This window comes from Apiospora hydei (genome assembly GCF_038363865.1).
Source record: "Apiospora hydei strain CBS 114990 chromosome Unknown utg000008l_segment0_segment0, whole genome shotgun sequence".
Classification (NCBI taxonomy): domain Eukaryota; kingdom Fungi; phylum Ascomycota; class Sordariomycetes; order Amphisphaeriales; family Apiosporaceae; genus Apiospora; species Apiospora hydei.
The window spans coordinates 1,099,179-1,120,716 of NW_027117367.1; the positions used below are offsets into that span (position 1 = coordinate 1,099,179).

Sequence of the window (21,538 nt, forward strand, 5' to 3'; positions counted from 1 at the left end):
CGAAACATTTTTGATATCCTATTACCTGTAAACTAGTACCTCTCATTCAATTCTACTGCCGCGTGCAGATATTCAGCAAACTCGCAAAGACACCAGTTTCTCTGCCGACGTTCTACTTCACAATGGCCGCAATCGCAGCGTACAGAAACCTCTGGCGGTCGGCGAGGATCGCCTTTCAAGGCAAGCTCCCCTCTAAATAGCATGTACAAGATGCGACCAAGTCTGACCTTTAGATGCACAGGCGATCAACCCATCTTGGAGGCCGCGCACAACCAGATCCGTCTGGGCTTCCGCCAGCACGCCAACCTGAAACCATCAGACCCCAAGTTCGCCGACGAGATCCGACATGCCGAAGACGTCGCGACTATCCTGAAGCAGAACGTGGTACAAGGAAAGAGGGAGGGCGACACCTACAGTATGTTGTGGTTACGCAGTGATGCTGTGCAGGATGGGTGGATTGGTAGATTGCTAACACGAGACTTCCCAGAGCTGCGGATACATGAGCACGTCGAACGAGGCGACAACGACACAGTGAAGGTAGCTGGAGGCAAGACGGTCAAGGTCACTCCGGGCAAGACCTGCAGCAATTGAGCGGCAGCGAAGCGGAATTCGAACTCACAATACTGTAAAAATAAGACATAAAATGTCCCTGTAAACATGCTACGATACCCATAGAGTGTACCATCAACCCGATCACGACTCCTTCATACACCAAAGCCGGGAGGGTAGTACCCCCTATCGCACAAGAAACGGTGCCAGGTGCCCGGTGCTAGTTGCCCCGGTACTCGATATTCCGACGACGAACTCTTAGTTCCCGAAGAAGTATTATACAGGCAATGCGGGAGAGTGAGCCTATGGAAGCGACGTTTAATAAGGGGCGGACATTTGAGATTTGTCACGGGCGCTCTCCTCGCCTCGAGGAGCGATGCGCTGCATTCATCTTCTCTTCAACCGCATCTAGCGCTATGTTAATGTCCTGCCGTACCTCTTCAGCCTGGTGCTCACAGCCTTTCCCACGAAGGTATGCCTCCAGGTCAGCATAGGCATCGATGGTACGGTGGTCAGCGAGCCCGTAATGCCCCTTTAACAAACCGATCAGCGCCGTCGCCACTACCACCACCTGCGCCGAGGACTGCCTCGCGTCGCTCCGCGCCAACAGTGCGCGCGAGTCGTAGAAGGAGATGACGTACTCCGGGTGCTCTGGGTAAGCACGCGCCAGCTCCCCTTCCGAGACGCCGTCCAGCACGCTCTTAGCCTCGTCGTACCGGCCGCTCCGGACGCAGACCCAAGCCCGGCAGTCGCGGTCGCGGATCTCCCGACCCAGGGCATCATCATCATCGTCCTCTGTGGCAGCGCCGTGGGGGCTTGGCTCCTCGTCCGTAGTATCTTCTTGCGCAGCACCCCGATTCCTAGGTGAGCGTCTCGTATGTCCCCGAAATGCGGGATGTCCTTGGTCGGAACTATCTCGCACTCGCCCGGGGTGCCTCTTTTCTGTCGTACCAGCTCGGCCAGGTGGACCTCGCACAAGGGTCTACCGCAGAGCAGCGAAATGTCCGAGAAGCTTGCCCCTTTTCCGTCAGACTCAAACGTCGGCGTCAACGGGCAGAGCGCGGCGGACCCCTTGGGCTTCGGATGATCCGAAATGGCGTCCAGCCTCTGGACGTAGCGCGCATACGAGTGACCGAGCTCTATCGACTGAAAGCCCAAGAGGAACCCAGCTATGTAGCCGTAGGCCCAGGCGGCGGGGTGGTAGCCTCGTAGTATGATATCGGCGAAGCGGTCGAAACACAGGTTGACGACCCAGAAACCCTGTCGCACGCGACCGTACTCTAGCAGCCGGCATGCCAGTATCACTAGACCAAACCATTCATTCATGGACTCATTGGATGGCCAACGTCCAGCCGGAACGACCCTCTTCTCCCAACAGAGCTCGACCAGCTCACGCACTGCGACATCCCATTAGCGCATTTGGTCTGAGGGTTTCATCATCGTCGCGTTCCATGGCAGTTTGGCATGGGCTTGAGCAGAAAAGCATATTTGATGGCGAAGTTACTCTTGGGGGAGCTTACGGTAGCGCATGTAATGCTCCGGCACCCGCAAGATATCAGGCAGCTGCAAGGAGGCTACCGGCGGTGCTGTACGGCCGCGCGCGGCCCGTTCCAGTGATACGCGCCGCAGCAGATCTCGAACCCAATCCTCGCTCAAGGGGACTTTACCGTCCGCGGTGCGATGCCTGGGCGGGGTCCGGGTCCCCACCTGCATCTGCTGCGACCCGACGTCCTTCTTCGATGCTTTGTTCATGTGAGAAATGTGTTTTTACTGCGTGTCGAGATATTGGATGAGGGGAGTTCAAGCTCACTGTTCTTGTGCAGTCCCCAACTGGCCAATTGCGCCTTGTACATCCGCGGCCTACAGTCACTATTCATCAGCTGACGTTGTCCACCACAATTACGGTCTTTCGGGTTCAAATACGCACGTTGCGAAGAAGTTGTATCGCTTCTCCATGACCAGCATGGTCTCCTTCAGTGTCAGGGCCAGTCCATCGCGCGCATAGAGGTACGTGATGACATCTCGATGATCATTAAACTGGAATGGTTTGGCGTACGCCCTTTTGCTCAATCCTTGCGACGGCGTCGTAGCTGACAATGATAAGTCTTCCCTCCCTGTAGCACTATCCATGATGGGGTTTCTTTATCATCTATTGGAAAGCCGTCAAAGGCGGCGGCGATGCTGTGCCTCAAATAGTGGTTGGGGGGGCGATGACCCACCAAACGAACAAAAGGGACAGGGGTTGGTTGTCCTTGGCTGTGCCTCCCCTTGCCGGCTTAGGGTTGGTTAGATGCGGCGTGCATATGTCACTAACGTTTCCGCGTATAGCAGCATGGATTATCTCATCTCCGGCCCATTACCGTCCATAGCTGCTCAGCTGACAGCCAAACTAAGCATATCAAGGTATCAGGTCTTCTACAGTCTTGTCAAAGTTGCTCGTCTCGGCCATGCGCAGTAATGCAATTTGAACACAGTGCAAGGGTGCCCGAGTAGGGTTTTCACATCCTAGTATCAGTGGTATATTCGTGGCGGAAAGTTACATATAATGCCGTCACTAAGTCAAGTTTTCTTGCATCCGTATAAAACTTCCCCTGATTTCATAGATGCGATGCCAAGCAAACACACCCGACAGAATGCATAGCCACCAAGGCTACTTTCATCAATGCGCAAGGTGAAAATAGCAATTCCCAACCTATGTTAAATCTAATGGAAATCACTGTATCCAGTGCCTTGGAAAGTCCCGGAACCGAACTAACATCCCTTTACAGTTCCGCGGACCGACTTGAAGCTTCGTGATAACCTCCGGCCTAGCGGAGATTGAGAAAGTTATCTATAAAGATTTAACACCACTGAGCCAGCCTATTATTCAGCAAAAATGAATTTCGCACCTTGAAACTGATATCGCCATTTCTTCATTACTGTATTCTTGTCTACACAAAATTTAGCGAGCGTCATGTTCTCCTCTGATATGTTTCGCAATATTCGCGACTTCTTTCGCACTGCAGAACAACAACCCACAGCTCATGAAAGCGAGAAAGAGCAAGCCGCCGCACCCCAGACACGCTCGTGCGCAACCAGCAACCATACGATCGTGAGATCCAAAAACAAGAAGCAGCCAAAGTCTTGCTGGTTCACCACATCGCCACCATGTCAGTTTGTCGTTCGACTAAAGCAAGAATTCGACAGCGCCAGGACCATCCGAGCAACGACTCAGAAGTGCCCGAACCCCGAGTGCAAGGCGAGAATAGAGAAGGACGGGGGCTGGTACGTTTTCCACCTAATGTTCTGCGAGGTTTACATTTGCTAACTGTTTCTCAGTGACGTGATGAAATGTGAGTGCAGACGGCATACGTCGCACATTCTGTTGTTATCCAATACATCCAGATATCTGTGAGACTCAATAGTCTAAAGGCTTGCTAACTTGATTTCCCTGGTAACAGGTACCCTATGCCAAAAGGAGTTTTTCTGGGAGGGTAGTGCCCGATTGTCTGAACTTGGGGCGAACACTTCCACGGAAACTGTTTGCAGCGGAAGCACAGGTTACTAGTGGGATACAGGCCCCTCCATTGGGCCTTGAAATGGCCTTGAATTAGCCCAATAAACTGTTTACCATACTCTACTTACGGGATGAAAGTAAAGGGGGACTGTGGGAATGGTACTTTTGTGTGTGTGTGTGTGTGCGCGCTTTCGATTTTCGACTCATACCAGCGCAGGCCAGCAAAAGCAAGTGACTGAAAACCGGGCAAACCCAACACATATCGAGAGAAGAGGGCTCCCGGTAGAACGTGAAGGTATCTTTGCGCTCTTTCCGATCCAGAGCATATCTATGAATATATACTTTAGGACAACCAAGCCCCGCGAGTAATGCAGTTTGATCCAGGAAAGGAAGAAGAAAAAAAGAAAGAAAAAACAGGGAGTATGCAAGATTGATTTTGGGTTGGCGTGAATGTATCCAACCGCGTCCGATATAGCCCTCAGGCAAAGTCGTAGCGAGAATAGTCCGCCAGAAAGAAGTCGAATCCAGTCCTCTTCTTACAACACGTTGCGAGTGCTGGGACATAGTTCTCGTAATTTGACTGAATTGTGGCGCTTAATACATGGTGAATTACTGGGGTCAAAAAGGTACTTGAGACGTTGCTTCGCTGATTGCGTTAAGAATATGCTGCCCCCAATTCATGTTGCATTACAATCTGTGATACCAGGCTGGCGTCTTGAAAGGGTCGAAGTTATCATACCATCGCGGTTTGCCAAACATCCAACTCCAGAAGACAGGCAAAGCTGTTCCATTACACAGCTATCAGCTCAAGTAACGTACCTGAGATAGAACTCGACCCTCCTTTTGGTTTCATGTGTCTAGTCTTTGTGGTATGACGCATATGCAAGCTATAAGTTGTGCTTGTTTTCGTGCTTAAATAAATATAAAAACAAGAATTGTGTAGGTATCTTTGCAACATACGGTACCATCGCCAGATAGTGTCACGTTGCCATCCGAATTCGCGGTGACCACCTAAGTGTTACCGTGTGTTTTGATCCGCCTAGAATCATGTAGGGTAGCACTACCTGATAGTTTGAGTCGACACTGTATACGGTGTCTATGGCATGAGTATGGAGGCAGCCTTATTGAGATGGTCTAACCACAGAGCTTCTGGTTAACTGTCTGGGCTTGCTGCAGCAGGTCTCATTTCAGTCAGCCAGCTGGCTATTAAATAAAATCCCAGCACATCCCAACCCAATTTCACACTTAACACGATAGATCCCCCACCAACTCTTAAATTAATCGTGTTAACCCTATAGAAACACACAGTCCTAGTTTCTCCACCAGCTCCTGTCTAAAAATACATTTTTTAAAGAAATAAGTAATTTAAACATCTAACCTTCAAGTCACGATTTTATAGGAAAATGAGCACTACCCGTCCCCTAAATCAAATCCCTAATTATCCTACCAATAGAAATATAGTAAAAGGCATTAGTGGCGTCATCTTAAGCGCCAGCCTAGCCAATCCTCGGAACGGTACAATTCAAGGGTCACGACTAAACCCTCTAACAAACTTGGAAGAGACATTTCAAGGGCAGCTCTATGAATGGGCTTCAAATGTCAGCCATTTAGAAGACGCTGCCGTCACCGTGGAGGACCTGTCAGACATAGACGTCGAGCACCACGACACTTCAGTTCAGCGCCTCCTCGACACCCTAGAACCATCACTCAGAGACGACTTCACCTCGCCTGGCTATGTGGCGGAAGATTACCAAAAGCCCAAGGACGACTGGGGCGTGATTATAGAAGACTTCTCCCTCCATGGATTCAAAGTCCACAGACGAACATACCCGATGTTTGACGCAAAGGACGGCAAACCAAAGCAATACAGCAAGGGGGATCGTGCCCAACACATCGAAGCGGAGGCGACGAAACGAGCTCAGATTGAAAACATCGAGCGAGACGACGCAGTTCACGCCATTGCAAGGGTACTCTTCGAAGACCAAAAGAAGCCTGAGGGACAGCACCGGTTCCTCAACAAGAATGGCAGATTGAAGAAACAGCATAAAGATTCATGGCCATTGTTCAAAGCTGTAGCCCATGGACGGCTCTTCCAGACGCGGAATGACCAGAAAGGAAGGAGTTCGCTTCTCGGGGACGGGGACGTTGAAAGCATAAAAGCAAAAGACCGCCTGTTGTTCATTTCTAGCCTCGAAATAGCCTCGGAGATATATGAGAGAGGAACAAAATGGGATGAGAATAGGCACAAAGACTACCTTATCGACATCGAGGCAGCTGAGCTGTGCGACGTGATAAGTGGAAAGGACATTGTGATCCTGAGGGACAAGAACAATGACTTGATCGCTGGTGTCATCACAAATGCGACACAACGGCTCTTCCCCTCGGCCCCCTCCCTTCTCGAGCGCATGGACCGCGCAGCGAGGTCGTTCGCGTGGCGCTACCCGTACGTCAGTCCCGACCCGATTCGACATGCCACGACGGTCGACCACCACCTCGTGAACAAGCCGAGCCGAGATCCTCGATCGACCGACTGTCCCGAGCAAGAGCTGCACCGGGCTGTGTTCGGTGTGGAGCACTATGGGCTCCACACGGAGAAGATTGCTTCTAGTCTTCCTCACCTGAAGTTCCAGAAGTTCTCCCAGGCGTCACACGGCCCGGGCACGAATTCGAACGCAGGACCGGGTGGTGACTCTGCGTGGCAAAACGAGTTCCCGAAGCTGTTGACCGGCTTATACGGACTGGCCACTAAGCAGTTGAGAGGGTCATTGAGCCGGTGGGATCCAGACCTCCACGCAGAATGCGTGAAGATTCATAACAGCTTCCTACCGGATCTCCAGCTCTCTAGTGTAAAAGGTATGTGCTTTACTTTACTCCCCAGAAACGCCACATCTCTCCTAGACACGATGCTAACCTTTTCTTCTCTTACAGATGACCAGAATCCGTACTCCTTCCTCGCACAGCTGGTCGACCCCTTGACCGAAGGTCATCGAGACACGACAGACCTGAAGCACGGCCTCGCAGGAAGCGTCACATTTGGCGACTTCGATCAAGGGGGGATCTCGTTTTGAAGGAGCTCGGTGTCCGGATCCCGTTCCCATCCGGCTCGCACTGCCACCTGAGGGGTCGTGAGTTACACCACGCCATCACAGACTACGCCGGTGGTAGTTGTGGGGGCCTTCGGCACTCCATTGTCATGACGAATAAGGAAAGCGTTCGGCAGCTACATGATGGCAAATTATCTCCTGGTGTTGGTACCATCAGAGGAGTCGTCGCAGAGGCAGTTGCAGATAGTTTCGCACCAGTTCCCAACTCGAGGGACGCTCAATTGATGGAGCTCTTCAACAATGAAAGGCATTCAGAGTTCACGCAGCTGGCATTCGAAGTGCAGATCAAGCACGCTCAAGAATTGGCCCTTGAGAAGAAGTCAAAGAAAGTCAAAGACAAAGACGCGCTCACACCGTTGGCGAGAAGAGCGGCATTGAAAGCCGCAGATGCACAGCAAGCGACCAAAGCGACGACCAAAGCGACAAAGACACGGGCGAAGGAGAAGACAGTCACTTCGACACCTACAGGACAAGGAGCAGTGGGGGATGAAAAACATGATGAAGATGATATAGAAGTAGGGAACACTCCACAGGTCAGGGGAAGGGGTAGAAGCAGGTCGAGAAGTCCAGGGGGTCCACGAAACCCAATCCGGGAGCGGGATCCCCTACGAGACAGGAGCCCACCCCCATTCTTCGGCGATGACGGAGAAGATATATATAACTGAAAAAAGAAGAACTGGGAATCCAATGTGAATCAATTGATGTTATAGTAAGTGTATAAACACATTTACCCTTTTCTTTCCTTTTTTTTGTTTATTTATGTCGCGCACTTTTAATAATACTTAACTTGCGATGCTTCTTCCCAAGGCTATCCACTGTTGGACCCTGACTGATTTAGAAGCCCAGTAGATCAGCCAAATGATTAAAATTGATGGAATTGTACAACACACAACTCTCACGTGAAATGCGTATCTATCTAGAGAGGGTAAATGAAGAACTTGTTCTCCAGGTCCGTCAAGTCTAAAACCGCAATATCAACCTTGACCCTGACCATCTGCCCAGACTCATCCACCTGCTCCACAAACCCGCCATCCCGCTCGTCATCACTCAAGCCCGCGATCCACTCCCGCTTCTCTTTATTCCGGCGCGCCAGGATGAACCGAATGAGCCATAGGATAGCCGGGGTGCCGACCCAACTAACGACGATCATAGAAGCCCACGCGCCGTAGAACCGCGGCCCCTGCGACGGGACCCAGATCTGCGGCGACACCAAGTTCCCCACGCTGTAGCCCATCATGAACATGACGTTGCGCGTCAGCTTCTTGGTGTACCCCGCCGCCGTCGCCGTCGTCCAGCCGAGCGCGATGATGTACGTGATGCCGTACACGCTGGCCGCGAGGATCAGGCACGCCAGCAGCGCGAGCTTGTTCGCCCAGTCGATGGCCACCATGCCGAGCCCGCCCGCGACGGCGGGCACGCACCAGACCGTCCCGTGCAGCGCGAGGTGGCGCGGGTACCGCCGCAGCAGGATCGTCGCGACGACGCAGCACGCGACGCCGAGGCAGCCGCCTGCTACGGCGACCAGCGTCGAGCCGAGCGGGTCGATGCCGATCGAGGTGGTGATGAGGTTCTTCTGGCCGTAGCTGAGGTTGTTCGAGTACATGAGCGTGAAGGACTGGAGGGCGAAGAGCCAGGAGACGGGGTCTTTGAGAGTTTCGACGAACTGCTCCTTCTTGAAGCGCTTCTGCTCAATCGAGCTCTGCGACGACGCGTGCACGCGGCGAATAACATGGACCTTCTCCTCGAGAGTAAGCCAGCGGGCCTCAGCCGGGTTCGCCGGGTAATCGATCCAGACCCAGACGGCGAGCAACAACGTAATCCCTCCCGTGACAATATGCAGCAGCTTCCAGGGCAAAACGGGCCCCGTCGTCCAGAGGAGACCGTACGAGATGAACCCCGTGAAGATGGGCGCGGCCTGGCAGGTGATCCACAGCACGGGCTGCAGGAAGGATTGCTCGTGCCGGTTGAAAAACATGCCGATGGTGATCTCCATGGCGGGCACGATGACGGACTCGGCGGCGCCAAGGGCGAGGCGCATGACGATGAGGCCCGAGTAGCGGACGGCGACGCAGTGGAGGAAGATGATGACGGCCCAGGAGGAGATTACGAAGCTGACGAATTTGCCGAAGCGGAGGCGTTGCATCAGGTAGTGGCCGGGCCACTGGAAGGCGAGGTAACCTTTCACTATGTCAGCATATAGGATACTCCAACCTGATATTCTTACTTACCGACGTAGAACATGGTGTTCAGGTTGTTGTACTGAGCTGGCGTAACTCCTGTCTCTTTGAAAAGACCGAGAATGGCGGCATATCCCAGTGTTGATTTATCGACCTGTTTGAGGCGGTCAGTACCAAGACCACTAGCTTGTAATAGGGGCTTATCGTACAAATAGCATAATGTTAATTGCCGACAATAGGACCATAAGGCGTAGATAAAGCTTCCTTCGCAGCTTCTTCTCGGCCTTTGGTGTCAAGGGGCCGAATTGGTCGCCATGGTCCTCAAGGAGGCGGAGGGTGACATCGGCGTACTTTTCAGTGACTGTGTTGCCCTTTCCCTCCGGGCTCGTAACGCGAGCCTCTTTCTCGGATCCCATGATTAGCGCAATTGCGGCAAAGGGGGTGTAGGCCAGACAGATGACCGAGACGATCCTGTCATCTTGGCATACAGCAAGAGAGCGAGCAGGAGTGACTCTTATATACAACAGCTGGATTCAGGAACATGGTCGCGAGGGAACCAAGCAATTCTCCCCGTTGTCGCCCAATAGAAGCCAACCTCGGGGATCACATCATTAATTAAAGATAACGTGCAGAAGTCTTCGTAAGCGCTATGAACCCGGCTCTACGAGATATGTGAAGCTGAGAATGCGACTCGCGCCATGGCGATCCGCAATCACGCAATGCAGGGTTGCTGCGAGATAGCCGGCGTCGCGGATGTTGCCGGGCCCGAATGCCACCCTCGTCTACTTCCACTTAAGCGGAATAATCTACGAAATTATAAGATATTAAACTGATTCTATTCTTTGGAGGCCACAACGTGAGTGGACAAGACGTCTCGCTGGCCTTGAATGTTGGTTTATTACAGAGGTAGTGCAAAGCTCTCGAAGTGGGAGCAAATTGCCGGTGCAGAGAAAAAAGAGAGAAAAAAGAAGAAGAAGAAAATCTAACTCTGCAATTATCACGTCGCCAACCTCCAGTATCAAAGTCATTCGATACTCATGGCCGGATGAACGGAACTTGAAGCACCTCGCCGCAATCGGGACGAGACGTTCTCGAACAACATTAAACCCTATCGGCCGAGCATGCGCGAAATCGAGCATCCCTTACCCAGAGACCGCATCCTAGATAACTGCGCAAACCTTATTTTTCCAGCGCATGCATTAGGGCCAATCGATGTCAATGGCTGGAATCAGAGTTGGCAGGGCGTTGCTTATCGTTATCGATATTCCATCCTGCTTCTCATCATAACAGCTGGTGGAAGGTGATCAGGGTTGGCGAAGAGGCAGGACATCCCACTGGACACCATTGTACTTCTTCAATTCATAGAGACCGACATTGACCAATTGATTGATATGCCAGAAAAAAATAAAATCACCGGAACCCTTTCTCCAAAGGCACCAGACCAGCAATTCGCATGTGATGATGTGATGTATAGCAAATGCAGTCTAGTCACTGGAATCATCGACCACCGGAGCAATATCCCCTGGTAGCATCCCAAACCCAACCAGCGCGGAACGGCATTCAAATGCCGGTTCACGACAGCTGACCGCGAAACGCTTTCAGGTTCCTGGGGTTTGTCTGGGGTCCCCAGATCTTCAATACTTGGTTATCATGGTTTGAGTTCATCCGGTCACTCCGGTCACACATCACAATTTGGTCACTTTTGCCGTTGGGTCGGTGCGGCACATGGTTACATGCTTCAACCAGCGCAAACAGCGAACCCAGTAACAAGCTACGGGATGCGGCTCTGAGTTCTGCCCTGCTTAATTCGTCCCATGCGAGTTGCCCTTCCCATCCCAAAAGTCGATGCTTAAAATGACATCTGACCCAGGACCCCGGACAACCACCTACACTACCATTCAACAACAACATCAGAGTCGCCATGACGATGCTTCGTGAACATGTTGGCGCAGCTCCATGTCCTGACCACCATTCTCCAGTCCCGGTTGCCTGATCAGCTGTGCATGATGGAAATCCCCTCTTTCGATTATACTTCCGAGCTGCATTCTATGCGCTCCATCACAGCCCCATATCTTGAGGCATTTGACGTGCCCGAGTGCGTTTCCATCGCCTCCGTGACCATTACCATTGTCTACGTGACCATTGCCACCATCTGTTTGACCCACGCTCGTATCTTAACTTTTGGCCGGCAGAAATCCCTTACAAAACAGGAGATATTTCCCCAGGAAATTCCTATCTCCCAGACTTGGCTTTTCTCCCTTATCTCTCTTCCCGCTTGTTTATGTATCATTGACTCACATCATATCCTTTATCTTTCAGTCTTTCGCTATCATCTAACCCAGCCATGGCGCGAGAAACCCAAGATAACAGGATCACGACGGCAATAAGCCGGGATGATGACACTCCTGGAATCACGACAGCGGCGACAAAAGTCGTCACCGGATCCGACGTCGGAGCCATGGTGGAAGAGAAGGAGCTGAGTACGCCCTCTGCCGGGTCGGCGACGCCGCCGCACCATCCCATCATCATTCAAGAAGCAGACTATACCCAAGCCTCAGCGTACGCATTCAAGACATGGAAGAAATGGCGGATATTGATCGTCGTCTTCTTGGTACAATGTTCGATGAACTTCAACACGTCGCTCTATGCCAACGGCCAGAAGGGCATGGCACATGAGTTTGGGATCACCGAGCAGACAGCTCGCGCCGGCGCGGGTGCGTTCTTGGTCTTGTACGGGTTTGGATGTGAGCTGTAAGTACTTAGTCCTTGCCTCCAAAGTGGATGACATCCGCCCTAGCCAATTTAAGGGATACCATGACTGACACAACATCAAATCCGCAGCTGGGCCCCCTGGTCCGAGGAACTCGGCCGCTGGCCCGTCCTACAAGTCTCCCTCGGCCTCGTTAATCTCTGCTGCCTTATCGCGGGCCTCGCGCCCAACTTCGTGACACTGCTCGCCTTCCGCTGCCTGGGCGGTCTCTTCTCGGCCGGCGGCAGCGTAACCCTCGGCATCGTCGCCGACATGTACCGCGCCGACGACCAGCAGTACGCCGTACTCTTTGTCGTGCTCTCGTCGGTCGGCGGGTCCATCTTCGGCCCCATCATCGGCGGCTTCGTCGAGTACTACATGCACTGGCGCTGGACCATCTGGTTCCAGCTGATTGCGGGCGTCGCCGTGCAGCTGCTGCACTTCTTCCTCGTCGAGGAGACGCGCGTCACCTGCCGCCTCGCCGCCTACGCCAAGATGCTGCGGAAGCAGGGAGGGCCGCTGACCAACGTCTACGGCCCCAACGAGCAGAAGCCGTGGAAGGAGGTCCTGGCGCCCGCCGAGATGACGACACTCTGGTTCCGGCCCTTCAAGATGTTGATCACCGAGCCCATCGTGGCCGTGCTGTCGCTACTCTCGGGCTTCAGCGACGCCCTCATCTTCATGGGCTTCCAGTCCTTCGGGCTCGTGTACGAGGTCTGGCACTTCAACTCGTGGCAGATCGGCCTCACCTTCGTCACCATCGGGCTGGGGTACCTGGTGGCCTACTTCAGCTTCTTCCCGGCCATCAAGCGCCAGCGCAATATGGAGCTGAATAATCCCAACAGCGACTACGCCAAGTTTGAGGCTCGGCTGTGGTGGCTCATGTATACCGCTCCTTGTCTGCCGATCGGGCTGATCATCTTTGCTTGGACGGGGGTTCCCGGATCTCATTGGATCGGTCCTATCATCGGCTCTGCCATTATCGGTATCGCCAACTTCGCCATCTACCAGGCCACGATTGATTACATGGTGAGTCACAGTATCATTACTGAATATCTGGACCAGTCGTGCTAACACGCTTCTTCCCCTCAGGTCGCCGCGTACGGCCCCTACTCCGCCTCCGCGACCGGCGGCAACGGCTTCGCCCGCGACGTGCTGGCCGGCGTCCTGACGTGGGCCGCGATGCCTTTCTACGACCACTTCCGGCACACGTTCCCGCGCCACGGCCTCGAGTTCGCCAACACGGCACTCGCGGGCATCAGCTGCGTCCTCGTTGCCTCGGCCATGGCCATCTACTGGAAGGGCGCGGCGCTGCGCAAGCGCTCGTCGTTTGCGCAGAAGCTGGCGGCGACGGAGGGGCACCCGGAGGCGGTTATGGTGGGCAGCTAGGACAGCGGGCGATGTTAGCACTAGCCCCAATCAGATGCAAGAATCCCAAGGATTTTACGGGGACGGATTGCACTGTTTGGTTGGTCTTGAGTCAATGAAAAATGGCTTGGCGCCATGGTGACACCCTCGCGACAGACCGCCTAAAGGCCAAAGGGCCGCTGCCATTTCCCAGATATGTTAGTTAATGGTCTAGAAAAACATATACGAATATGTATAATACAGAAATAGAACATGACACATATTACCTTTGCCCCGGACATCTGGAGATTTCGGTATTCTGAGAACTTCCAGCTATGAGAGCAGGCACGGTCCCTTGAGGCGTCAGCCCTAAACCACTAGGCAGCCACGTAGCGGCGGCGGCTCTCACTAATGGTGTTTTCGCGCTCAGCTAGCCGGACGTTGGCCCGTCTTACGGTGGGTACTTGAAGCAATGTGGATGGCCGCAGCTGAAATCTCGGGGCTTGCTGAAGTCCGAGAATGACAAGTTGTAAGACGGGCTAGTTCAGCACCCGAACTCGGCCGAGTCTCGCGTCCGGGGATATGTGTCCGTTTATCACACCTCCTTTTGCTGGTCATATTGTAAGGAGCCTATCAAGTATAAAGGTACTGCCAAGCTCCCTTGGCGATTGGTGTTGGATGACTGGAACAAGAATAGCTACCACCCTACAGCACGCAGCCATCATACCATTTCTACACAGCAGACAACGCCAGGAGTGTCGTTTGCAACTATAATTTCACTACCTTTTCGAACACTCATACCCTTACTTCATATCCAAACCCATGGCCACCCCATCCATCGCCATCATCGGCGCCGGCCCCTCGGGCCTCGCCCTCGCCCGCCTCCTCGAATGCCGGGGCATCTCCTACATCCTCTACGAGCGCGACGCCTCCGCGGCCGTCTTCGACCGCACCGGCGGCACTCTCGACATCCACGCCAGCACGGGCCAGCGCGCGATCGCGGAAGGCGGGCTGCTGGCCGAGTTCGAAAAGTACGCGCGCTACGACGCTTCCACGTTCCGGGTCTGGGACAGGCACGGCACGCAGTACATCCAGCACGAGCGGGGGAGCGATTTCCCCGAAATTGATCGGGGCGATCTCCGGAGGATTTATTTGGACGCGATCCCGGAGGGAAGATTCGCTGGGGAAAGGGGTTGAAGAGGGTGGGCAGGGGGGAGGATGGGATGCCGGTGCTGGAGTTTGCGGATGGGACGACGGCGTCGGGGTTCCGGCTCGTGGTGGGGGCGGATGGGGCGTGGAGTAAAGTGCGGTCGTTGGTACATTGACTATCCAATTCCACCCCTTTCACGATGTGTCGCTTACGTTTGTACTTACCCTTATCAGATCAACGATGTCACACCGCAATACTGCGGCATCCACATCATCGAGTCCCGGATCAGCCCCGCCAACCCCGTCTACACCCAAGTCCAATCCCGCGTCGGCAAAGGCATGATGCTGATCGGCGGCCCCAACAAAATGATCACCCTGCAGAACCTGGGCGACGAGTCCTACCGCATGTACCTCGGCGTGCGCGTCCCCGCCGACTTCGCGACGGACGGCCAAGTGGACTTTTCCGACACCGACGCCATGCGGACCATGTGTCTCTCGACCGCCTTCTTCGGCGACGACTGGGCCGACGAGTTCCGCGGCTACATCACAAACGCCACCGACTTCCGCCCCTGGCCCCTCTACCACATCCCGCCCGCCGCGGTCGCGTGGCCCGCCGTCCCCGGCGTCACGCTCGTGGGCGACGCGGCACACCTGGGCCCGCCCAGCGGCGAGGGCGCCAACTTCGCCATGACGGACGCGCTGTACCTGGCCGACAAGCTCGCTGAACACGGCGACTGGGTCGATTCAGATGATGCACGAGATCGCGCGGTGCGCGGGTACGAGGTCGAGATGTTTGAGCGCGGGGCCAAGCTGATTCAGAGGGGCGTGGACGTGACGGAGGTGTTTTATGCGGGGGATGCGCCGCGGCCGACGGTGGAGCTGTTCCGGGGGAAGGGGGTGCCGGTTTTGGAGAAGAAGGGGGTTTGAAATCGGGATAGGAAGGTCTATGAATAGTAATCTTTGGTGTGGAGTTGGAGTTATGTAGTGTTCTATTGTTCAGAGTTGATAGTATTATACCCATTCCGGCTGACCGATACTCGGATCATCATTTTCACTGTGGGGTGACATTGTCCATACCCAGTAGCAATCTCGTATTATCACCTTGCATCTGGCCAAGACCGGAACTTTTTGGCGTTTATTTAAATGGGAAGAGTTTGCGCATCTCGAGCCTTACTTTCACGTAGCTGGGGCGGCAGCATGTCGGCCTCATGGGTATATCCATCTTGCCATATGGACTCGCTTAAAGTGTGCGTCACATGCGCAGCTTAAGGTGCGCCCAACTGGATTCTTACCTGGATTCGGAGGTCGTCAGCGTTGCATTGGGTGCGGCTCGGCGAGCGGTCTAGACCGGGTAACGGGCCGGTGTGTGGGCTTGGCTAGATATTACGTTACGCAACTAGTCCGGAGATTACTTAGCTGCATTCTGTCGTGCAATGTGATGCGTGTCGACCATCGCATGGGAGGGAAAAACCAATGCTGACATACATATACGCCGTATCGAATCATGAACTGCAACCCGTTCTTGACATGCATTGGGCTTGTATCCTACCCCAAAAGAGAAATAATGCCGTTGGGAGTTCTTGGCGGTATTCAATAGCGCTAAAAGCGCAGTTCTTTCACTTCCGCTAGCCGGCGGAGAGGAGGGTATATGACTGAAGTCCTTGTCTCTGGCTTCTGAACTGTAGTCACGTCCATTCTTATTTATCTCAGGCCAGTCCCGTCTGCCACTGTTCTGTAGGCCTGAGTTCCCGGACCTTGTGTGGTTTATACTCGAACGCTACGTTGAAATGGCGCCCTCCTGGTTGATGTTCTTGGGAATCGTGGCTGTAATACCGACGAGCATCGCGGCCGCCTCCGCCGAGACAACTTCTAGCAACACAATCAAAACTGATGTTGTCATTGTTGGCGGCGGCGCTGGCGGAGCGCACGCCGCTTTGCGGCTCAAGGATATGGGAAAGAGCATCATTCTGATCGAACAGGATAGCATCCTGGTAAGTACACCTTTTTCTTTTCTAAGTGTGCACCACATCTAATGCGCTCCCACATTCAGGGCGGCAACGTAGACAGCTACACACCCCCAGGCACCAACAAGTCCATGGACTTCGGCGTCTTCTCCTTCATCGACTACGCCGGCGCCATCGCGCTCTTCGACCGCCTCAACATCTCCACCGCCCCACCCGCCCGGGTCCGCGCCCCCCTCCAAGTACGCCGACTTGACCACCGGGGAGCTGATCCCGGACTACGCGGCGCCGGGAGCGCGGCCGCGAGGGCCGCGATGGAGAAGTACTTGGGCATCTGCGAGGAGTACGAGGACATGATCGTTCCCGGGTACTGGAACTTCCCGACCGGCGACGCCATCCCCGAGGATCTCTTGATGCGCTTCGGGGACTTCGTGCAGCGGCACGGCATTGAGGACGCGGTCCCGCAGATCTACGCTGCTACCGGTTTCGGCATTGGACGACAGGCGGACGAGTTGACGTTGACGGTGATGCAAACGTTCGGGGCTCAGATGGCGCGGTCGATGTTGGGCCGGCAGGGCGGCTTCATCACGGCGTCGCACCGGAACCAGGACGTGTATGACGCCATGGTCCGGGAGATCGGGGAGGAGTCTATCCTCTACGAGACCAAGGTCGTGCGCTCGACGCGGACAGCCGGCTTTGGAGTGGTCTTGACGGCCAAGAACCAGAGGACTGGCAAAGAGACGACCGTCCAGGCTACTAAACTGCTCATGGCGATCCGCCCTGTGGGCGAGGAGACTATGCGGCCTTTCAATCTAGATGCACGGGAGAGGAGCGTATTTTCGAAGTTTGACTATCATCGCGTGTGGGCGACGCTCGTCCGGCATCCGTCGCTGACCGCCGGCAACACTAGCGTCGACAACTTCCCCGCGGCCGTCGCGCCCTCTAACTACCTCGAGACGCCGCAGGTGCCGTTCTTGGACAAGTTCGAGCTGCAGGATAATACCGCGGGCGGCTTGGAGAGCCAAGTCTTCCGGTCGCTCGTGATCGGCACCAAGGACTTCGACTACACCGATGCCAAGGAGCTGCTGCAGTCTTCGTTAGACCGGCTGATCGAGCAGGGTATATTGCCCCGTACTTCCGCGGGAAAGGAAGAGCAGATCGAGGTGGTGGCACTCTCTGACCATGGGCCGATGCATGTCCGCGTGTCGGCCGAAGAGCTCCGGGGCGGTTTCTTCCAGAAACTGTACGCGCTTCAGGGCCACCGGTCTACCTGGTGGACGGGCGCGGCTTTCGCGAGTCACTTTCAGACAATCATCTGGGAATTCAATGAGGTTTTATTGCCACAGATGCTCGGGGCCAAGTAAAACGGTTAATAACGAGGGGTGCCCCGGCCCCGAATTTAACTGATCAACTTATGGATTGGCCGGCTGATAGGGGGAAGGGATTTCTCAACGTCCGAAGGGTAATCATATACTGAAAGATATCAGACCGGGACTTCATATGAAAGGTTTATTCAACAAGGTATTTTAGAAGAACATTGTCTCAGCTGGTGGGTATTTATTCACTACTAGTATCTCCGGTTATCGCCATGCATCCCGATGTCCTTCCCCAGATTGATGACAGTCTATGAACTCTCCACCTTCCTAGTAACCTATCTACCCATATGAAGTACTCAAGAACACTGAGTATAGCTCACCCATAGGTAGATGTCACGCTCTCCCCAGACCAATTATACCACTCAACCCTTTTACGCGAACCCCTATTTAGGGGTCTGCTCTTGAAATACTTGGGGGTGATGCTTGGCGAAATCCACAAACAGACGCCATAGCTCCCGCTTCTTGGCCTCGAGTGGACGCAGTGGCTTGGCCAGCACATCTAGCTCGTCCACGAGTGCCTCGAGCTTATTCTTCTCCGCCGAGTCCTTGATCTGCCCGGCGCGCTTGTCGGACTTGAAGAGCTCGAACAGCTGGATCTTGAACCGCATAGCCTCGTTGTTAAGCTCCAGGATGACCTTCTCGAGCCGTTCGAGCTGATCGGCGTCAAAGGTCTCGTCGTTCGCGATAAGGTCGCCGAACGCGTCCCGGTGCAGGTCCTGGTGCTGCGGGGGTCCCATAAGCTCCGCGCTCCACTGGCTGGCCGCCCGGAGGACCCCGCGGTACTCCGACGACATGTCCGAGAAGGGGCCCTTCACGTTCTCGCGCCAACGCGCGATAGCCCTTTTGTACGCGCGCTCCCGCTCGCCCGCAACCCCCGGCATCATCTTCTCGACCTCGCGCGGCTGGAGCCGGTAGAGGTCCACCAGGTCCTGCACGTCGGCCGCGAGGAGCGGTCCGAACAGGTCCGTCATGACGGCCATGAGCCGCTCCAGCGGCTTGTGCTCTAGCTTCTGCCGCTGGATGTGCAGCGCCATGGTCTTACACCAGTGGCGGAACACGAAGAAGAGGTCGTGGACGACCGCGTCGTCCCTCTCGAAGTACAGCTCGTGCATGGGCCGGACTTTCATCGTGCCCAAGAGGTCGCGGAACATGACCAGGCACGAGAAGAGGTTGGTGCTGATGTCGGTGGTGCCCGCGCTGAGCGGGTGCAGTGCCATGTCGCCCCATTTGCGCCGCTGGCTTTCGGAGCCGTCCCGGCCGAAGGCCTTCAAGAACGCGCCTGCTAAACAGTCGGGGCAATGGTGTGTCAGACTGAGCTCCGCCTCGGGCAGGGCAACAAGCCCGTGGCGTACGAGCCTTTTGTATATGGCTTGTAGGTTGTCATCATTGCCCACGTAAGTATGACCACAGATGTAGATGAACATGTCTGGAACCAGTCGTTGTGTTTGCTTTGGTGTAGTTTGGGCGGCCATTTTCGTTTTTAAATCAATTTCAACCTCGATCTCTACAGATAGGAAGGATAAGTGTTGAGACAATTTGGTTGTGGAAATTGCTGGATGCTTCCTGGCTTTCGAGAAACCGAATCAGAAACCGCAGACAATAGAAGATATTTATACGATGATAGACCCTAGCACTTTGGAGTTGTTTCCTGAGGGTATAATGCATTGTTTACCGGGACGAAGACATTGTTTTCGTCAACAAGGACCTTGTGCTCCAATCAAACGCAATTTTATACTTCTGTCCAGGAGTTCTTTGACAGCTAGGATATACAATTGGCAGCTCAGCGCAGCTAGACAGCAATGCGTATATCAACGGGTGTTACAGCTGGTCGGTCTGGTCCTTCATCTTAGACCAACGAATCAGTAAGTCGCCGTCTTGGAAACCTAGCACACACCGGCTTGTACGACATGGCCCTGCAATGAGGCGTTCATTGTTTCCCCTACACTGGCTACTCCCAAGGTCAGCCCAGCTGAAACAAAGAATCCCAAAGAGCACACTGCCTTCCGCTTCTTCCTCATTCCCCCAAAGACGAATTGCCAACATACAGCGGCTCTTATGATAGCGTCACGAAAGAAGTCAAAATATACTGTTTAGATATTTGGTCGATTTCAAGCTCCATCGTAGTTGGCTCAAGTTACTCACACATCACTAATCGCTATTTGTATCCCCCACTCCTCCAAATGATACAAACTCGCACTCACGTGAAAGGGCTGCAGAACAAGATACTCGATAGCGACATTTGAAAAATCGTTCAATTCATTTCTAAACCCCAAGAAATATGATATCGAAGTGCACTTTTGTCTAACCTATCTCACAACTCCAGTGTTTATCCATTGTTATGGAAGGGCAAACTTCGCCAAAGTCGATTCCTCAAGTGAGATGACTGCCCCTTCCAAACACCTACCGCGAACCCCACCTACGACGACCCTTGCTCCGCAGCACGCTCTTTGGTATATTCGTAAAAGTAGCCTTGCTTATCCTCCTGATCCGTCCCCGTAGCTTGCTTCTGCGTCAGCTCTCGGATCAGCTCCTTGTGCGGCCGCGCAAACGCCACATAAGCCCACCACCGCTGCCGCAGCCTATGCTCGAGCGGCCGGAGGAGAAGAGCCCGCTCCTCAAGCTCGTCGACGAGCCGCACCAGGACGTCGAGCTGCGCCCCGCTCTCGATCCGCTTCGCGAGCTCCGAGTGCTGGAACAGCTCGTACAGCTGGATCTTGAACCGCATAGCTTCGTCGTTGACGTCGGCAATCGCCCGCTCCAGGCGCGCGTGCTGGTCCGGGGCGTACCGGTCGTCGCTCTCGATCAGCTCCGCGAGGAGGTCCCCGTGCAAGCTGGACCGCTGCGGCGGGCCGAGGAGCTCGGCGCTCCAGAGGCTCGCGGCCCGGAGCACGTCGTTGTACTCGCGGACCAAGTCGAGCGGGAACCGCAAAGAAGGGGCCCGGGTGCGTTGGCGGAACCGTTGGACGCAGGTGCTGTACGCGCTGTCTTTGTCGCTGACGGCACCGGGGAGGATTTGCTCGATGTCGGGTGACTGGGTCCGGTACTGGTCCATCAGATCCTGCACGTCGTTGGCCGCGAGCCAGCCGAACTGCTCCTGGAGCACGGCTAGGAGCCGTGTTCGGGCCCGGCGCTCCGGGTCGTCGGTCTGCCAGTCGCGCGCCATCTTTTTGCACCAGTAGCGGAACGCGAAGAAGAGATCACGGGCCACATCCTCCTTTGCGTTGAAATAGTGAGGCTGCATCTCGACGATGTTGAGCGCGGTCCACAGATCGTGGAACATGAGCAGGGCCGAGACGCGGTCGGTGCTCCGATCCTGGCTCGTCGTGTCGAGCGGGTGCGTGATCATGTGGCCCCATTTCTGCTGGAGCTCCGCCGACCCCCTTCGCGGGCTCCACGCCTTGTCGAAGGCGTCGCCCAGGCAGTTCGGGCAGTAGTGGTTGAGACGGATGCGCTTCGTGGGGACCGGGACGAGCCCGTGGACGACAAGGCTCTTGTACATATCGCGCAGGTAGCAGTTGTCGTAGATGGTCTCGAGGATGTGGTCGCAGATGTAGATGAACATGTCCGGGCACAACTGCTGCTGCGGGGCGGGCGTCCTTTGGACGACCTTTTGGCCGGCCATTTTCTTGT

General features: G+C 54.6%; 11 protein-coding genes across 11 annotated transcripts; 6 read left to right on the forward strand and 5 right to left on the reverse strand.

Annotated features, from left to right (window-relative positions):
* Positions 1-210: 210 nt before the first annotated feature.
* Positions 211-591, forward strand: PG997_010919 (uncharacterized protein; the record flags this gene model as incomplete). The annotated part of the gene is made up of 1 exon (XM_066815234.1): positions 211-591. One exon carries the CDS (start codon positions 211-213, stop codon positions 589-591), a length of 381 nt encoding a protein of 126 aa, XP_066664524.1.
* A 304-nt stretch (positions 592-895) lies between these two features.
* PG997_010920 (uncharacterized protein) lies at positions 896-2,679 on the reverse strand (the record flags this gene model as incomplete). Its single annotated transcript, XM_066815235.1, has 5 exons — positions 896-1,409; positions 1,472-1,946; positions 2,070-2,291; positions 2,360-2,409; positions 2,477-2,679. The coding sequence occupies 5 exons, from the start codon at positions 2,677-2,679 to the stop codon at positions 896-898; spliced, it is 1,464 nt and encodes a 487-aa protein (XP_066664525.1).
* Positions 2,680-3,502: 823 nt separating this feature from the next.
* Positions 3,503-3,953, forward strand: PG997_010921 (ring finger protein; the record flags this gene model as incomplete). The annotated part of the gene is made up of 3 exons (XM_066815236.1): positions 3,503-3,813; positions 3,868-3,881; positions 3,934-3,953. 3 exons carry the CDS (start codon positions 3,503-3,505, stop codon positions 3,951-3,953), a joined length of 345 nt encoding a protein of 114 aa, XP_066664526.1.
* A 2,143-nt stretch (positions 3,954-6,096) lies between these two features.
* PG997_010922 (uncharacterized protein) lies at positions 6,097-7,646 on the reverse strand (the record flags this gene model as incomplete). Its single annotated transcript, XM_066815237.1, has 4 exons — positions 6,097-6,601; positions 6,664-6,790; positions 6,972-7,160; positions 7,616-7,646. The coding sequence occupies 4 exons, from the start codon at positions 7,644-7,646 to the stop codon at positions 6,097-6,099; spliced, it is 852 nt and encodes a 283-aa protein (XP_066664527.1).
* Positions 7,647-8,065: 419 nt separating this feature from the next.
* PG997_010923 (allantoate permease of the major facilitator superfamily) lies at positions 8,066-9,742 on the reverse strand (the record flags this gene model as incomplete). Its single annotated transcript, XM_066815238.1, has 3 exons — positions 8,066-9,327; positions 9,378-9,480; positions 9,536-9,742. The coding sequence occupies 3 exons, from the start codon at positions 9,740-9,742 to the stop codon at positions 8,066-8,068; spliced, it is 1,572 nt and encodes a 523-aa protein (XP_066664528.1).
* A 1,928-nt stretch (positions 9,743-11,670) lies between these two features.
* On the forward strand, positions 11,671-13,464 carry PG997_010924 (uncharacterized protein; the record flags this gene model as incomplete). The annotated part of the gene is made up of 3 exons (XM_066815239.1): positions 11,671-12,077; positions 12,168-13,104; positions 13,168-13,464. The coding sequence occupies 3 exons, from the start codon at positions 11,671-11,673 to the stop codon at positions 13,462-13,464; spliced, it is 1,641 nt and encodes a 546-aa protein (XP_066664529.1).
* Positions 13,465-14,244: 780 nt separating this feature from the next.
* PG997_010925 (uncharacterized protein) lies at positions 14,245-14,619 on the forward strand (the record flags this gene model as incomplete). The annotated part of the gene is made up of 1 exon (XM_066815240.1): positions 14,245-14,619. One exon carries the CDS (start codon positions 14,245-14,247, stop codon positions 14,617-14,619), a length of 375 nt encoding a protein of 124 aa, XP_066664530.1.
* A 26-nt stretch (positions 14,620-14,645) lies between these two features.
* Positions 14,646-15,498, forward strand: PG997_010926 (uncharacterized protein; the record flags this gene model as incomplete). The annotated part of the gene is made up of 2 exons (XM_066815241.1): positions 14,646-14,738; positions 14,806-15,498. The coding sequence occupies 2 exons, from the start codon at positions 14,646-14,648 to the stop codon at positions 15,496-15,498; spliced, it is 786 nt and encodes a 261-aa protein (XP_066664531.1).
* Positions 15,499-16,358: 860 nt separating this feature from the next.
* Positions 16,359-17,896, forward strand: PG997_010927 (uncharacterized protein; the record flags this gene model as incomplete). Its single annotated transcript, XM_066815242.1, has 2 exons — positions 16,359-16,562; positions 16,622-17,896. 2 exons carry the CDS (start codon positions 16,359-16,361, stop codon positions 17,894-17,896), a joined length of 1,479 nt encoding a protein of 492 aa, XP_066664532.1.
* Positions 17,897-18,291: 395 nt separating this feature from the next.
* PG997_010928 (uncharacterized protein) lies at positions 18,292-19,332 on the reverse strand (the record flags this gene model as incomplete). The annotated part of the gene is made up of 1 exon (XM_066815243.1): positions 18,292-19,332. One exon carries the CDS (start codon positions 19,330-19,332, stop codon positions 18,292-18,294), a length of 1,041 nt encoding a protein of 346 aa, XP_066664533.1.
* Positions 19,333-20,324: 992 nt separating this feature from the next.
* PG997_010929 (uncharacterized protein) lies at positions 20,325-21,530 on the reverse strand (the record flags this gene model as incomplete). The annotated part of the gene is made up of 1 exon (XM_066815244.1): positions 20,325-21,530. One exon carries the CDS (start codon positions 21,528-21,530, stop codon positions 20,325-20,327), a length of 1,206 nt encoding a protein of 401 aa, XP_066664534.1.
* Between the last annotated feature and the right edge of the window lie 8 nt (positions 21,531-21,538).